At 37.8% G+C, this 17,286-nt stretch overlaps 1 protein-coding gene across 2 annotated transcripts in view; it reads right to left on the reverse strand.

Moving 5' to 3' along the window:
• Positions 1–17,286, reverse strand: part of TUBGCP3 (tubulin gamma complex associated protein 3) — a 61,824-nt gene that overhangs the window by 19,524 nt on the left and 25,014 nt on the right. For both annotated transcript variants that reach the window (XM_049834304.1, XM_049834303.1), the window contains exons 8-13: positions 16,195–16,320; positions 12,627–12,695; positions 7,992–8,124; positions 6,490–6,656; positions 4,562–4,672; positions 4,053–4,161 (exon numbers count right to left, since the gene is read on the reverse strand). In XM_049834304.1, coding sequence (XP_049690261.1) covers positions 4,053–4,161; positions 4,562–4,672; positions 6,490–6,656; positions 7,992–8,124; positions 12,627–12,695; positions 16,195–16,320 — 715 coding nt within the window. The remainder of the gene's footprint in view (positions 1–4,052; positions 4,162–4,561; positions 4,673–6,489; positions 6,657–7,991; positions 8,125–12,626; positions 12,696–16,194; positions 16,321–17,286) is intronic.

Below are 17,286 nucleotides of genomic sequence, written 5' to 3' on the forward strand. Positions count from 1 at the left end.
ATTCTGTTGTACAACTACAAGCTTATTAAGAAAGGGACTGCAATAAGACAGGAGATAGCAGGAAGTGTGGCCTCTTGAGGCAACATGGAACAAAACTCCAAATACTGGACTGCCAATTATCGTTAAGATTCAGACCTTCCTCAGCATTAAAAGACATGCTCCCACTTTGAATAATTTTTAACCACACAACTATTGTTCTAAAGGTAAAAAAAGAAGATCCAGGTACCAAAGTAGTGTAAGACAGTGCACTGCCTGCTCCAGGATTAGTTTCAACATGCACTGCAGACAGGAAAAATTAAAACCAAGTTTCATGTTGTTCTGATGAGATTCAGCCTCAATTAATAAAATGCTTTTAAATTGAAGAAATAAACAGTGGTTCTAATAAAGTCACTCTTTAATGAGGGAAACCTCACAATGGCTGGTTCAATGACATTCCCTGAAGTTTCCAAACTCTCATTCAGTAACTTGTGAAGCTCCCCATAAGACACCTGAAGTGCAAGCATATGCAGAGATGTCAAAGAGATAACATTTGTTTAACACATTGCTGCGCTCAAAATCCCTACACTAGGAGAATACTACTTAGTCAAGTAACACACATCAAGCTTAGGAGATGTGAGAATTAATACAGCCTGTAGAAAAAAAATCCTCAAAGTCCCCTTTCCAGTCACTGACAGCAAACCAGGAGAGACAGCTCACCAAGGTCTCTGCTCACTCTGGTCAAGGCAGAGATCTACTGTGATCTGACAAAGCAATTCTTGCATTACTTAGGTAAGGAAGCACGCAGCAGCATTCCCACTGCTGGGAAAAACGCAAAAACGTCAGTTTGTGCAACTGCACTTGTCTCACTAGTACAGGGCAACAGGGCAATGAGAACGTCCAGTCAATTCTGACTTTCATCTAGTCTTTCCCCATCAGCAGATCCTGTCCTCTTCACTGCTATCTTCAAAAGATTGCTTCAAGTGTGGCTGCTTGCACACATAGTGGTACCAGCCATCTGATCTACCACATGGCTTCACTGCTGGCTTTAGAGAAAGAAGGAAGAACTTCCAGACGGGGGAAAAATAAAAGCTAAAAGACGCATTTCACGGACAGAACGTGGCAAGTTACAACACCCCAATGATCTGTTCCTGCAAGTGTCTTTCCACAAGATGCTGCAAGCCTAATGGGCAAAGCAGAAGGGGGACAAGCCAACCCCAAAAGAGGTATGAGCTAATACCTTCAGCTACTGGACACAGAGGTTAGGTTGGGCCTAGGACTGGCTTAAGGCACTGGTAAACCCCACAGGAAGCAGGGAATTGCCTAGTTTGCCTGTGCCTTCATCTCTGACTCCCCATTTTAATACATGTTCAGACAGTTTTTTACATCATGATTACTTCAGCATCAAAAGGAAACTGGGGAAACAGGAGAGTTAAGGTTCCAAAGCAAATTAAAGAAATAAAAAAATACAGCCAAACTCATGAAATGTTCAGATTTAAAATGAGAAAAAGCATCCAGAATTCAGGCTGGCACCCTAGCTTTCTATCGTCTTATTATAAGTCGTTATCTGCAGGGACTCTCGGGATGTTGTCAGATGGCACAAACAAGGACGACAGGATGCATTTCCAACATCACTGACACAGAACGTTCTTTCTGGATTGAATGGGTAAAATGCCCTAAATACAAATGCAGTTTCATGCAGAATTAAGGCAGTGCAATACTAGGAGGTATTTGGCTGCAGATAAGCTCAGCATGCCTTCAGCACATGGCAGATATAGTGGATAACATCCATTTCTAAAACTACACTTCTGCCTGAAACAGGTATTCTCAGCACTTAAGATAATGTACTTGCTTTGAAGCTCTCTTCTCCTACATAGTAGGGAATTTGTGCAGGTCATCCATTCAATCAAGGAGAGAGAAATGAGTGCAAATTAAAAAAAATATTGGAAAAGCATGGCCATAAACACTGTGTAAAGTGGTGAAAATAGTGTAGCCAAAGAATGTTTTTGCCTTTTTCTGGAGTAGCTGGCAAGATGATGGTTCAAATGCATTTACAGCTATTACTCACTTAGCCCTGATCCCTCTCTGCACTTTAAGCACATTTTTGACTAGGCAACCACTGCGCATGTTACAAAAATCACATTATTAGATTAAATATTCTTGGAGACATGAATGGGATTTTATTATTTGAACATCTTCCATGGAGGCACTCATGCTGAAAGTCCATGCTGTGAAGAGTTAATGTAAAAACTAATCCAAGGTTGATCTGGAGGGAGAGGGGAAAAAGACCAAAAAACAATCCCATAAAACTAAGCTTCAAAGTTATATGTAATAAAGTTATCTTTTGAGTACAAGAATAACAGAAAAGATATTGTACAAGATATCAGAAAATGCAAAGAAGGATGTTCTTAGAAAATTAAGTAAAGAGCTTCACAGAAAAACAAATGCTTAGATAATTCTTCTCTTGGCAAAAGCTGGATATACTAGTAGGACATCATTATAGTTCTAGAAAATACGTACCAAATAGCATCACAGAAATTATCCCTGTCCTGGTTTCAGCTGGGATAGAGTTAACCGTCTTCCTAGTAGCTGGTACAGGGCTATGTTTTGAGTTCAGTATGTGAAGAATGTTGGTAACACTGACGTGTTTAGTTGTTGCTAAGTAATGTTTAGACTAAAGTCAAGGATTTTTCAGCTTCTCATGCCCAGTAAGCACGAAAGCTGGAGGGGCACAAGAAGCTGGCACAGGACACAGTCAGGGCAGCTGACCCAAAGTGGCCAACAGGGTATTCTATACCATGTGATGTCATGCCCGGTATATAAACTGGGGGGGTGGGGTCAGGGGAATCGCTGCTTGGGGATTAACTGGGCACCGATCAGCAGGTGGTGAGCAATTGCACTGTGCATCATTTGTATATTCCAATCCTTTTATTATTACTGCTGTCATTTTATTAGTGTTATCATTATCATTATTAGTTTCTTCTTTTCTGTTCCATTAAACCATTCTTATCTCAACCCAAGAGCTTTACTTCTCCCAATTTTCTTCCCCATCCCACTGGGGCAGGGGGAGTGAGTGAGCAGCTGCGTGGTGCTTAGTTGCTGGCTGGGGTTAAACCACGACACCCAGTGATCTACATCTTAATAATTAGACTCTCTCTGGTATATTAAATGAGTTCTAAAAAAGTTATAGTAGTAAACTATCACCTTCACTAGAAGAAAGCACATTGTCCTTTCTCCCAGATGTAGCAGCATCCTAGGCATTACCTTACCTTCTTTGCTTAGTATTTATGCATAAAGTCCTCTTGTTTTAGATGTTTATTTGCTATCTTTCATCATAACAATGTTAATTTTATTGCAAAGAATATGCCACCAAAGAATAACCGCAAATGGTATATAAATTCTCATTCATTAAAACCAAAATCTCTTTTAAATAGAAAGAAATAACCTGAAGGAATTCTGATAGTTAAATTTTGGTTTAATGTTCAACAGCTGGCAACCCCAATTTTAAGTAATCTTCAAAAAGAATTTTATTAACCTTCCATATACTCAATTTTCTTCAGACATATTAGAGTGGTAGAGTGCATTTACAGAGAGGCTTCTGTCCTGCCTGTTTTTACTGCCCATTGTCTTATTTACAATTAATTGATTATTTATTATTTTTTAATCACAGAATTAATTCAGTATTATTATGGAATTGTATGATGAAGTATATTTGACGAGGAGGCACAAGTACTAAATTCTTACCGCAGCACCCCAGAATATCCCAGCCCTCACCCCAGCCCTTTCAATGAAAGTCAGCTGAAGGCAGACTGGTTTCTGAATGGTTTCATTCAGAAATCCAGTACATTAACAACCATCCAGCAAACCTATCAAATTAAGAAAATTGCACATATGCATCTTCATACGTCTCTTGTAAAATGCAAGAGATCCATTAGAATGCAAGGTATCCATTAGAATACCTTTATTTTAGGTCAGTTGAGACTTTTGTACTCCTTTCCACCCCACTATCCAAAATGTCAGTTTACAGTCTAAACTACATACTGTAGAGAGCTCAGTTCAAATATTGAATACTCTACCATCTTTTGAAGACTCTGCAGATTTTGCCACAGCAATCATCTTCGTGGATGGAGTTTGATCATGACAAACTTGATGCAAAAAGTTTATGGATTTTCCTATTAGGAGGACCTGAACAAAAAAGGATATATTTTTTTCCAAGTGATTTGCAGATAAGAAAAAAACCCCACCAAACCAAAAAGCCATCCACAACCACCAGGATAGCAGGATATTTTGTCATCCCTGTGTGCTCTTAGCTTCACAATCCCAACCACAGCAATCCAGAACTTCAGTGCTAACACAAAAAGGTTTTAAACACAAACTTCTTTTCCCCCCTTGAGATCTCCTTTAAAAAAGTTTATCAGTTAGACAATGGAAAGGAGAAACAGTCTTATAGTCTTCCTCAGCAAACAATTATAAAATTCTTAAGAGGATTATTTATTGTTAAATTTGGTCTCTATTTTCTTAATGGAAATCTAAACAGCAGAATAGGGCAAACAAATCATCAAAAGATTAATTTTTGAATTCCTACCTTTTTTGATTGCTCCATTGTAATAAAAGAAGGGATCATTGATTTCCTCAAAGTGTATTTGTCATGCCACAACCGATCAGTTTTAACTGTAGGATCTGAAGCTACAAAAAACTGTAGATTGAAATAAATATTAAAACCAAAAGACTAATGTAAACTCTCTCCCCTAGCATTTCATTTCAGTATTTAGAAAACTGTAAAAATATTCTGAATTGTGCCTTTAACTAAAAAAGAAAAAAAAAATATTTTTCCTAGCTAACATGCAGAGTTGTCCCGGCAATTGATATGTAAATTGTATGTTGACCAATATGAACGCTGAAGAAAAAGTTAAAGAGCTCACATAACTTAAACTCTTCTGTACATTATGAAACCTTGACTACCTCAGGGTAAACTGTACTACCTGTAAAACATCCGTTATGAAATACAGAAGCATATAGCATTTTCCGACAATTTGTAACACAGTTAGGGTAGAAGATAAAGTTCAGAATATAAGTATAATATGCTTTTGTTTTACTGATTCTATTTTTACGCAAGTCCCTTTGGATTTCCTCCTATTTTAACAGATGCAGAATTGCAGAAAACAAACAAAAAAACCCCAACAAACAACAAAACAAAAGAAGAAGAAACCCCCAAGAAATCCCTGCAATTGAACTGGTCATCAAATGCTAAGGTCTCTCAACTCCATGCAAGAAAATACTTTCATTTGTAAGAAACTAAAATTACAGGATTACTTTTGTTAAAGTGACTTGTGGATTGATTCTCTCCTCATCCTGTCAAACAAGATACTGATTTTTTAGACAAGAACTTTTTTCACTGCCTCCAAATACCATTTCCACCAAGAACGGCCAATTGTCTTTGTTCAAAAACTGTGTCTATGGTATGAAAATTGTAGCTTTCAGTATACCACATCCAACAGTTATTTTCAGTATTAAGAACACTCTTACAGTGCCCACGTAAATTTTTAAACAAAAAGTTGAAAGCTGATGAATGATATAAAAACCAAAAAAGACACCACCTCACATGTCTGAGGAGTAGCTGGGAAAAAAAGTAAAGTCTGTTTTACACTTCTAGCCATAAAGATTCATAGACATTTCACACAAGTCTCCTAATGCTGAGCTTGAAGATCAGCTGTGGGTGATATTGGTACTCATTTTAATTTTGACCCAGATGGACAGTTTCAGAAATCAGACAGCATATTTCATGCTTAAGTACAGTTACTCATATGTGTCTCAGAAGTGCTCAATTCATTTTAAAAAATGATTCTTTGGCTTCTTGGAACCAAAAAAAGTCACTTTAACAAGACTGTACTGATTGGAGACAGGAAAAAGAGTTGGGAGAGCTTAAAAAGGCATAAAAACATTTCCAAGAAGAAAAAAGGACAGTTATTAGAACTTGCTGTTACAGAAGTCAGAACAAATAACTCTGTAGAGTTTCTAGAGGAACTCTGGAACCATAATTCAATCTCTTCTACCCAATTTGACCAACTGAAGTTATTTATGAAGCTAAGGATAAGAGTCGGTCATCAGAATAGAGTATTCTGAACTTTATTCCAAATACAACGCTTGCATTCTAAACAGTTACAAAGAACTCTGCATACATTACTATTGTTACACTAAGCAAGAAAAGATAGATGACTTTGCCTCTCTTCAGAAGCAAGCATCTATTGCTAGTCCATTCCTCCTCTATTAAAACAGACCCAGGATATGATTAATTGAAGACAACATACTGCATCATTGCAACCTCCAAATACCACAGACTGAATCCATGCAGAGTGTCACATTTCACATTGTTATTGTATATGTTACTTACTCATATGTTATACACTTCCATCACAGTCTGCTTTTCAAATTCTCCTCTAAGCTTCCCACAGATTATACTCCCACAAAGCAAACAAACAGAGAAAAAAATATTTATTTTATCACATACATTACCTCATGGTATGTATCCTCCAGCTCTCCATCATAAATCCAGCGATAAAGGAAATTCAGTACAGGATGGGATACTAGGCCAAGAATGTGTTGAACCAGAGATCTCATGTAGGGATCTCCTGTTTTAGTATAGGCATGAACTGCTGAGGCTAGTTCACCACCTTTTCTCCCTGTAAGATCATAGGGGAGAGGAACAGAAACATATGAAGGAAAAAACATACGCACCACACTTTAATTCGGCAGCCATTGATTTTAGCAAGTCATATGTCACTCAGAGCTTGCTGAACAGCAATTCTAAAATGTAGCAAAAGTATATTTTTTTAACGTTGACGGGGAACTCCTAGGCATGAATCATTAATCTCACTGAAGCATTAAGCACAGTTCTCTGACACCATATTCTGTCTACTTTATGGTAGCTTGGAGAAATGCAAATTTCAAGGCATCAGATCACACACAAAGGTTGACTTTATGCTTCTTTTCTTCCCCACCGCCCCCACCTGAATAGCATTAAGGGAGCCTTAGTATGTTTTCCTTCTCTCCTGTACTTGACTCTCTCAGACGTTCTGTGTGCATACATACACACAAACACATCTTTCCTGCTTCTTGGTTATAGTTCCCCCCAGAGCTCCTTTAGGTAATACCTCCAGTCTTGCAATTGAAAGGTAAGAGGTTGTTAAAAAAAATAAAATAGAACTAGTACTTGTTTTGCTGTTATGCTGCACATCTTAAAGGTTCCTTGCAGCACAGGCTGTAGCATTCAAAATTTTGATGAGTGTCTTAAAAGTAAAGCCCACTTTTTTTTCTCTAAAATTGTTACCAACTCCAATAATCAAGGTAAAACAGATGTTGTAAGCTTTTTTGGTTAAGATGCTTTTTCCAAAGGGTCACAATCTCCATTTGTTTTCAAAGATAGCAAAGCTGAAGTACCCTCAGGGAGAAGCATAGCCTATGGGTCAGCTACTGGGCAAAAATTTTGGTCAGCTCCACCACGACTCTTCAGTATTTTCTTGTGGACTGACAGCACAGCCACACACTATTTGCAGATTTGTAAAGTTTCATGGTTTCACATGAATCTGCAAACAAGTTGCAAATGATTGCTTTATGCCATCATATATAGAGGAATAGCATAATACTCATACATCGTGAATAGACTAAGCCAACCATTTCATAGTGTATTAGTGGTTTTTTTAAGTGTAACATTCTCTGAAAGATGACTAACATTGAATAATTGAGAACAGCATGAAAAGTGCGTACTTAAAATCTGAAGGATTTCTCAAGCATGTTCTAGTTTGAAAAAAAGGCCAAAAAGTCTAAGTATATCAAACCAGCAGTATAATTCATCAGGTTTTTGCCAAAACTAAAAGGGAGAGAGAGAATCCTCTGGATTAGCTACTTTAAATTTTCTAAAAAAACATAACTAATATTATTGATATCCACCTTTGGCATGCACAACTACTCAGAGTTACACAACTTCCCCAGAAATATTAAATTAACGTTGAACAGACCTTGACAGTGATCAACAAGTGCTGCAAGGGTCTTTAACCTTATTTTAGGATCATATGTCCAGACTAGAAGACGGCGAAGTGTTAAACTGCTCTCAAGTCCCAAATTCACGCCCTGATCATCTTCCAATTGCAACTGATCAAATCAGAAACAGAAAAACATATCAAGGAACAAAACCAGCAAAACTGAAGCAGAACTGTTGTTTCATAGTTTTAGTTCTGAAGTTAGATTTTTACTAATACACTTGAAATACCCAGTATTATATGTTCTCTCATTAAATCATTGGGCCAAAATCCAAGAGCCACACAAGTGGAAATAGAGAATCAAGCGCAGACGAAACGACAGAGACGAGTGGAAGTGTAATAGGGCAGACGGAGCACAAAGGCCAAGAAAGTGAAAGCAAGCAAGGTGATAGATAGTTAGTCACAAAAGAGCTAAGGAAAAGAGAGCAGACATCCTGAAAGACAGCAAATACTGGCCAGAGATGCTCAGTAAAGAGTAAGACAAACATCTAAAGGAAAGGAAGGGTGTAGGAGGTAAAATTCTTATTACTGCACAACCAGCTTATTTCAGTTGAACATGGGACAAGTTCTGTTCAATGTCTTCCTCCAGAAGCCATCAGAACTTAAGTTAGCTCTATAGTGAGATTAAGGAATTGCTACCATTGGGGGGAAAAAAAATAAAATTAAAGCTATTATAAGAAAAATCTGTCACAATGTGACTACCACAAATCTTGCAACACCACGGGAAATGAAAGCCAAATATTTGCAGCTCAGATGCAAATGCACATCTCACACACGCACAGATGGTGTAAGCAGGACAAGAACACAACCTAAGAATACAGCAGCACGTTCCTAGAACACTCCAAGCAGATAAACTCTTAGAAAAGATGCTCCGTTTCCTGTATGGGCAACCAACCCACTCCATGCTTCTGCACCTAGCACATTTTTGGCCAAATACTATGTATCAGTTAAGTTTAAGACTAGTGTCATCCAGGTCAAGCTCAGCCTTAAAGCCAGATTAGCTTCTGGATGCTCCTGGGTCCACGTTCTTTTTGTTTTGTTTTGTTTGGAAATTGGCAATGAGAGATATATGAGCAAGAACCACCCTTTGTCTTTAGGGAAGAGATGATACATCTTCATCATGGAAATGAATTTTTAAATGGGCTGACAACGTGAAAACAGTCTGCAAGGAAGAGACCTGAAAAGCTTATGAAATAGTACACAGTACACTCAGGACAACTCTTTCAGAGGCAGAAACATGTTTGGGGGAAGCTGTGAAGACATAATGTACAGTTATAGAGAGAAAGACAGTACAGAACCCTTTGATGAGATTCTTATGTACTGCTATGCCTGAACTGCTAACTGGAACAGCAGCTAACAACTCCTAAGCTGGCAGCCTGTACGACCTGCTGAATACAGGAATGCGGCATGCACTCAATTCCAAGACAGTTTTCTACATGTTTTCAAGTAACTGAAATGTATGGTTTTGTAAAGAAAGTGCCTTTCAAAAAAGTGGTTGATTTTTTTTCCCTGTCACTTTTGAAAATAAAATTGACAAGTCACCAAGCTCACCTCTGGGATAATCTGGCAAAAGTCTTGAGAATGCTGACTTCTTTCTTAAAGATTTCTGCTCCATCAATTATGAACATAAGGAATACCATCCTCTGTCAGAACGCTGGCTAGATGAACTACTTCTCTATCTCCAATAATGACAAAGGAAGCACTGTACAAGAGCAGCACGCAAAGCTGACCCCTCTCTGCAGTCCGTCCCCCTTAAGTCTCCTTGCAGCCCAGTTGCAGTGTTCAGGACATCAGAGGATGTGGCTCAGCCCTTCAAATAGCAGTTTACAGATCCGTCTTCCAGGAATTTGTATAATCCCTCTTCCAACATGTTGGTACTCCCTTTTGCCATAACATCCTCGGGAAACAAATTTTGCAAGTTGGCTACTCTGTTTTATACCAACCTCCTGCTAATTTCAGAGTGCTGAGTCCAGCAGTGCATACAACCACCTGCAAGGTCACCAAGGTTTTTCCCCAAACTGGGCCTGCTGAAGCCAAGTCCAGCACTGAGGAAGCATGCATTAGATTAGCTTTCTTCCACATAAAAGACCTTGTACTTCCCACACTGAAGCTCCCCAGCACTGCTTTGCTCACACACCGTTTCGTGCTGCTCTTTGTCATGGACAGAGCATCCAGAGTACCAATGCTAGCACGCTTTCACTGACAGACTGGGAGATTTCACTCTACCTTACCTTCTCCAGATCATCAACATCAACTAAAACCAGCACCAGCACCTATCTTTGGTGCACGCTACTAACCCTTCTCCATCCTGCAGTGTGACCTTGTGCTTCCCAGCCTTCAAGTCACAAGAGAATCTCTTCTCCACTGCTGGATCTCCTTCCTTTCTTTCACAGCCTTTGGGGAGGAAACTTGCCGGGGCTTCTTGAAAATTCAAACACAACGTGCCTCTGGGATCCCCTTCAGTCAGGTGCTGAGGGACATCCCCAGAAACTCCAGTCTGCTAGTGCAGCAAAACTTTACATTACAGACACTGTATTGACTGTTCTCTACCAGAACACATTTAATTAACGTGCTCAATACACTCATGAACTCTAACACTGGAGATGAATCTGGCAAGGAACATAAAGAGCAGCAAAAAAAAAAAAAAAAAAAAAAAAAAAAGAGTAAAAGGAAGACTCGGAAAAATGTGTGTCCAACGACTGAATGGTGCTGGGAAAGTGGTGACAGGAAAAACGGAAAAGGCTGAGGTACTTCATACCTTTTATGCCTTGGTTTTTTGGTGAGAATTGCCACTGGGAATACCAGATGTCACCTGAGATCAGAGGGGAAGTCTGGAACAAGGAAGACTTACTCCAAGTAGAGAAGGATCAGGTTAGGGAACATTAAACAAACTGCATATACTTAAGTCTATGAAACCTGATGGAATGCATCCATGAGTATTGAGGGAGCTGGCCAATGTCACTGCAAGGCCACTCTTGATTATCTTTGCAACATCATAGCAATCAGAGAAGGTTCCTGAAGACCTGAGAAAAAGCAAATATCACTCCTCTCTTCAAGGAGGATCCACAGAACTACACACCACTAAGACTCACCTCATTCCCTGGGATGCTGACAGAGCAACTAATCCTGGAAACCATTTCCAAACATACGGAGGACAAAAAGGATTTCCTGGGAAGAAAAGCTCAGGGAAAGGAGGAGGAAGGGAAGACATTTGTGGTGATGGAGCTTGTCTTCCCAAGCAAGTGTTCAGTGTGCTGAGGCTCTGCTTGCCAGGAAGTGGCTGGATATCTGCCTGCTGATGGCAAGTAGTGAATGAATTCCTTACTTTGCTTTTCTTGCACGCACAGCTTTTGCTTTCCCTATTAAACTGTCACTAACTTGATTGACTTGTCTTTTTGCCTTCCTTCTATTTCCTCCCTGTTCCTCAAGAGACAGGGGTGAGCAAGAGGCTGGATGGGTGTTTGGCTGCTGGCCAGGGTCAACCCACCACAAAGGCAAATGCAGTTTGAAAACAAGGGATGCCAGAACTCTCCTTTCGTTTTCCCCTTACATGCTTCCCCTCCCACCAGTCTCATCTCTTCTTTTGGAAGGTTTAGCGGAACAGAAAAGGTAAGAGGAAGCTGCATTTCAAAGAAGTCATAAATATTTTCACGGTCAAGAAGTTTTAGAAGTTAGAATAAATCAAAGCTCCAGCAAACCAAGAGAGCAAACGTATTTTGGACAGAGCAGGAAATAATTACAAAAAGAGTAACTGGATAGTAGCCAGGAAAAACAAGCAAAAAGTATGTATGGCAGGCATTCCAAAAGTCAAGAGTGTTAAAGAATTGCAACTGAGACAAAAGGAATAGATGCCTTGGAAATGTTTACAGAAACCTATGACTTAAACTACAGATCTTTTTGAATGAATTTTAAATGGCATTTTAGTTTAACTTTAGGTCAATTCTCAGAATAAATTTTTCTCAATTACAAATAATGAACTCCTTGAAAGTCCCATATAAAAAAAAAAAATAAGCAGAAGAAAAAAAATATCTAATTTTTATTTTAGAGCTAGCATCTAGGTCCACATACCTATAAATATTTGTGGACAAACTGCAACATTATCAGCACCAAGCTGGCCTATACATCACAGAAAAAACACACTGAAACATCTTACTCTCTCAATACAATGGAAGCAACAAGGAAAATGCACAAACTGCCCCAGACAGAACAAAAAGTTGGAACTGTTGTTACTAGCTGCTGAACCATGCATTACTTGAAATACAGAAAGATTTTTTTTTCTCTCTTCAAAGATGTATCATGCTGTTTGGGATTTGAATGATAAAGATATCGCACAAGATTAAACTGACAAGAAGGATGCAAAAAAAGGGACAGAGACTTAGAAATACACATTATATCCCTTGCTTAGGTAATACATCAAATAACAGTGAATTTCTAAGAGAAAAATGTTCATTGGTACATACATCCAAAGAGTAAGAAATGTACAGGTTAGAAATTGTCAGCAGAAATTGCTGTACATCCTTCCCTTTCTAATGGGATACATAGGTACACCTTCTAGGAGATGCTCAGATAATGTAAAGCAAAATAAGAAAGTTAAACAAGAACCACTTAACTTACCTGAGAATGTAAAACAGACAGGAGTCGGTAGTATTCTTTAAGTTCCTGATGTAAGGCTGCACAAAAACTCTGTAAGAGCAATAAGAGAAAAAATGAAAAAAAAAAAAATCAGGAAAAATCTTTCTGGTTTAATCTATCACCACACTGTGAAGGTAGTTAGAAATTTCCTAAGAGGAATCAAGCTACAAGTTTCAGAACAAAAGCCAAGTCTTAGAAAACTGGCCAACGTATAAATGCTTCCCTAAGAGATGCACAGGCCTTTTCCAAGAATATATACACACTGTCAAGTGACTTTGTTTCTTGCTGTCTTAATTCTATCAAACTATGATAAGCATAACTCTCCAGATAGATGTATCACCTCAATAAAGACATTAATAATTACCATAGGGATGTGCAAATCATAACGTGACCCAGAAGAAATTTTCTTTAATAATTATGTAACATACAGCATGTAGTAAAGTAATAAGAGTTTCAATATCAGGAAGGCCTCTAATAACAGAACACAGAAGTCAGGCAACCATCACTATATTTACAGTATAGACTATATGACATGAACAAGAAAACACAATGCTCAAAAGAATACTCCCAGTAAATGCTGCTGGATCAAGTACTCTAAATTTCTGGCCTTTTATCAATTGACAGTCATATATGATTCTTCACTTAAGATGGAACAAATGAATAACACTAAGTATATCCTAAGAAATCTGTAAAATGTGCAGAAGTTACCAGGCCTGAACTAAACCAAAAATTCTTCATGAAACAATTCTAAGCACAGCTACTTTGGGTTATTTTAAAAATAATTCCTGAAAGAATACTTGGTTAGTAACAGATAGTTTTCCACAGTTTGGGGTCCTGGGGTTTTGCTTTGTTTTTGTAATAATCTTAACCTAACACACAGACAGAAAAAAAAAAATCCTGCAAAACATTTTCTAAAACTGAATTAAAAATATGGCTCATTAATTCTGGACTGAGTTGAAAATTTTGGACTTTAAGCACTTTTGGGGGTTTTGAAAATTTTTTTGTTTTTTGAAGAGTACTTCTGTGCACACACACAAATTCTTCAGAACCAATTTCTTAACTAATTCTCAGCTAAGAATTTTGATATCTGTTTTAATGGTCTTTTTTTAATAGGAAATTCCCCAGGACACTCCCCTCAACCCCTTTTAAAATCATCACAGTCAAAGTAATTTGGAAAAACTAAGGAAAGCCTCACAAAAAGAACCCAAGAGCTTAAAGTAAAATATTTATTCACTAGGGTGTGTAGAAGGGAGAAATCATTACTACAAGCACAAGAAGAAAATAAATCCTTTTTTCCTGCTAAGAGGCCTACCTGCTAAGAGGCTAAGAAGCCTAAAAAAAAAAAAAAAAAAAATCATTAATCTTGCCATTGTATCCTTTACAAGGAAAGGCAGTTCCTTTCTTCAACTCAATGTTATAAATTAGAAAGAAATTTGAAATTCATTTTATTCCAGGGGATACTGAAGGGCAAAAAGAAATCCCCTTAGGTGTAACTCCACTTTTCATTTCTTCTCACTTGCTTCTTCAGTACATTTTTGAACCTATTAAAGTAGCACTTGCCAAGATAGAGGGCAGAGTAGAGCCTTCAAGAAAACATTCAAAGGCACTGTACATCTACTCAAAAAGTGAGAACAGTCATCACTGACTTCAGTAGCCAAAAGGATTTAGGATCTAACTGGCCATCAACTTTTCAGAGAAGCCTCAGAAGTTAAAATTTACATCCAGTGCCAATTCCTGCATCACAAACTACAGCTTTTTGTTTCCCAAACTGTTACGGAAAACTGGACATTATCCTAGAATTCTGCTTTGGTCTACAGCAAAAGAGAATTCAGGAAAAAAACAGAATGCTTGTTCAAGAGAAAAAAATTAAAATGCCCACTACCTCAACTAGATTTAAATGGGCAAAATGTCAAAATATAAGGCAAGTTATATTACATTGCTGATAATTCTTTTTGCTTTCTGAGGACAAAGTAGAACTTAGATACTAAGCAGCAAAGGTAGAAGAATATAATGTTAAAGTATAGTATATTGTTATATCTCTACTCCTAATACTTGTCAATACCTGACATTTTGCATGATAAAAACAGCCACCAGAATCATAATAAAAGAGGTGACAGACATTTTATCCTACATGTGGTTTAAACAGGGGTTTACGCAAGCATTCTTTTAAAACATTAGGCAAGAGATGCTTTAGAACACACAATATATTCTTGTGCTAAATTCTTAATGCACAATGTGCAGCACCTGAAATTGTCAGCTATAAAAGCCGTAAAGAGCAATGGTATATACTTTTTGCCCAGATACTGACAGCAGGAGTAGAACATATGTTTTTTATTTGTACACTTATGTCCTAGAAATATATATATATATGTGCTTGCCTCAAGCAAAATTAACAGCATTAGAGCTATGCAGATTCAGCTAGCTAACTGCACAGCCCTCTGCACAGGATCTGAAACCTGCATATGGTAGCTAAGATACTGCACATTTAAATTCACTGAAGAATTAGAGTTCTCCCCTTGCTGTAAACTTGAAGGTTAAAGCCAGAGACAGTAAAAATAAGCATAAGCAGGAAGCTACTAGATAAAGTATAAGAAACTTCACCCAGATATAAGGGGGAGAGTCTGAAGAAAATGCATATACAGTAGCACTACTATATAAAACATGGAAATCAGCATTGGATCACTAGAAAAATTATTATTTATGTGTAACTAAAAGGGTTATGTAGAATAAGAGACAGAAGGGAACAGAATAAAACATTAGAAAAGTAGGAAGCACTACAGTGTCTCTACTGACCTCTTAAGAAAAATTAGATTGAAGGGAGAAGCACTTCAATTTCTTGGCAGATTAGGTAGGATGTTATGGCTAGAGGCAAGGATAACATTTCTGTCGACTCAGAAGGGATAATATCCAGTTTTACAGAGGGAGCAAGTGAGAGGAAACGGGAATGCCTTAGCAGTAAATGTGGTTTTGGGTATTACAGCAGCTGTGAAGTTACTGTAGACTACAAATCATGATGATGAAACCTATAAAAACAAAAATTAATATTCTTTTGATGCTGTATTCAAAAGAAAGGGCAGAAGATAATGGGGTATTTGCATTTTATCTAAAGTTAGTGCAGTATTAACACACAAACATCAACATTAGCTGACAAGAGTGTCTCCTGCATAGGTCACTAACAACTGAATTGGTGATCAATTAGCTCAGGGATACTACCATCCCATTTAAGCAATATTTTTGTTTATAAGCATGCATGAGTACTTAAAAAAAAATTTAAAAAAAGGAGATTAAGAAAAGAAATCTATGCATGAGACTTTCCAGCTACAAATGACAGGGACAATTCCTTCTTACGACCAGCATGAGCACATGCCTTTCTCTTGCCTTCAGACCATGACCCATACCAAAAGTGGCAGTCCATAGAAGGAGTAAATCAAGGGATGAATGATCCAAGCTCTAAAGTTTACGCATCATTCTAGTAGTGCATTTACTCAGCAGTTTCTAAGGGAAACAAGAGCAAAATATTGATCTTGCTACAATTTTTTAGCTAACCTACCTGTCCCACAAGTCCAAACGCACGATCCAAGCTTCTCTGGTCTGTGTATTTTCTTATTTTATTATGTAGCCATCCCAACTCTGCAAGTCTACTTGTAGTATCTCTGAGAGATTTGGACAAGCTCACCTACAAAGTTAACAGAAACAATAACTTGCAATTAAGTCAAATCTACCATCCTAATACTTGTTTCTTCACAAAAGCCCCTCTTTCTCATAAGACAAGCCAGTTCAGGAAACAATCATTTTACATTCTACAGCAGAAATAGTGCCAAAAAAGCAGATAACCATGTAATTAGTATTACATTTATACACATAAGCATTGAAAAGGCAGCAGCAACAAACTAGCAACTAGTGATCTTCCCTCTTGGAAATCTTAAAATAACAGTATTCGTACACTCTTTTTACATTAGGCAATTATGGCAGTAAGAAAAAAGTCTTCAGAAAGAGGAAGAAATTTGAAATTTTATGATGCAGAATCACACTTCATCTTATCATGATAATCAGCAAGACTGAAAATATTAGAGCACTAGAAGAGGAGTCGACTACTGAAACTAATGAAGAAACCTAGAGAAAGTAATTTGCTACTACTACTTGTGAAAAAAACCTTTAACAGAAGACAAATGTCCCAATGCCAGACTAGGTATCAGGAACGGAAACTTACAGAATCCAAATTCCAAGTGTAAGTCTGATGCACCAGCAACAGATTTTATAAACTATGTAATCATGTACCCCTCAGATTCCTAGTCTGCTTCTACTTTTCTTACATCAGGTATCTCGCTTCACCCTGCAAGCCTGCCTTAGTCCCAACACCGTATTTAACTACTACTACTATTTTTATCTGAATCAGCACATTTCTTCCTTTAAATTACCAACACATAAGACACTGTTCTTCCTTCTTGAGATTTGCTTCTACCACATTCCATCACATTAACCAAAACCACCATCATGAAGTTCTCAAAAATTTATTGGACAAAAACCCTCAAACAATCTGACTGATACGTAAGGCCAAGAGGCAGAAATTGAGTTTTGCCCACAGCAATTGTGCCTATCCCACCTCTACAGACAATTTTAACTTGAAGAGCCAGCTGGAACA

Source organism: Accipiter gentilis, chromosome 31 (genome assembly GCF_929443795.1).
Source record: "Accipiter gentilis chromosome 31, bAccGen1.1, whole genome shotgun sequence".
Lineage (NCBI taxonomy): Eukaryota > Metazoa > Chordata > Aves > Accipitriformes > Accipitridae > Astur > Astur gentilis.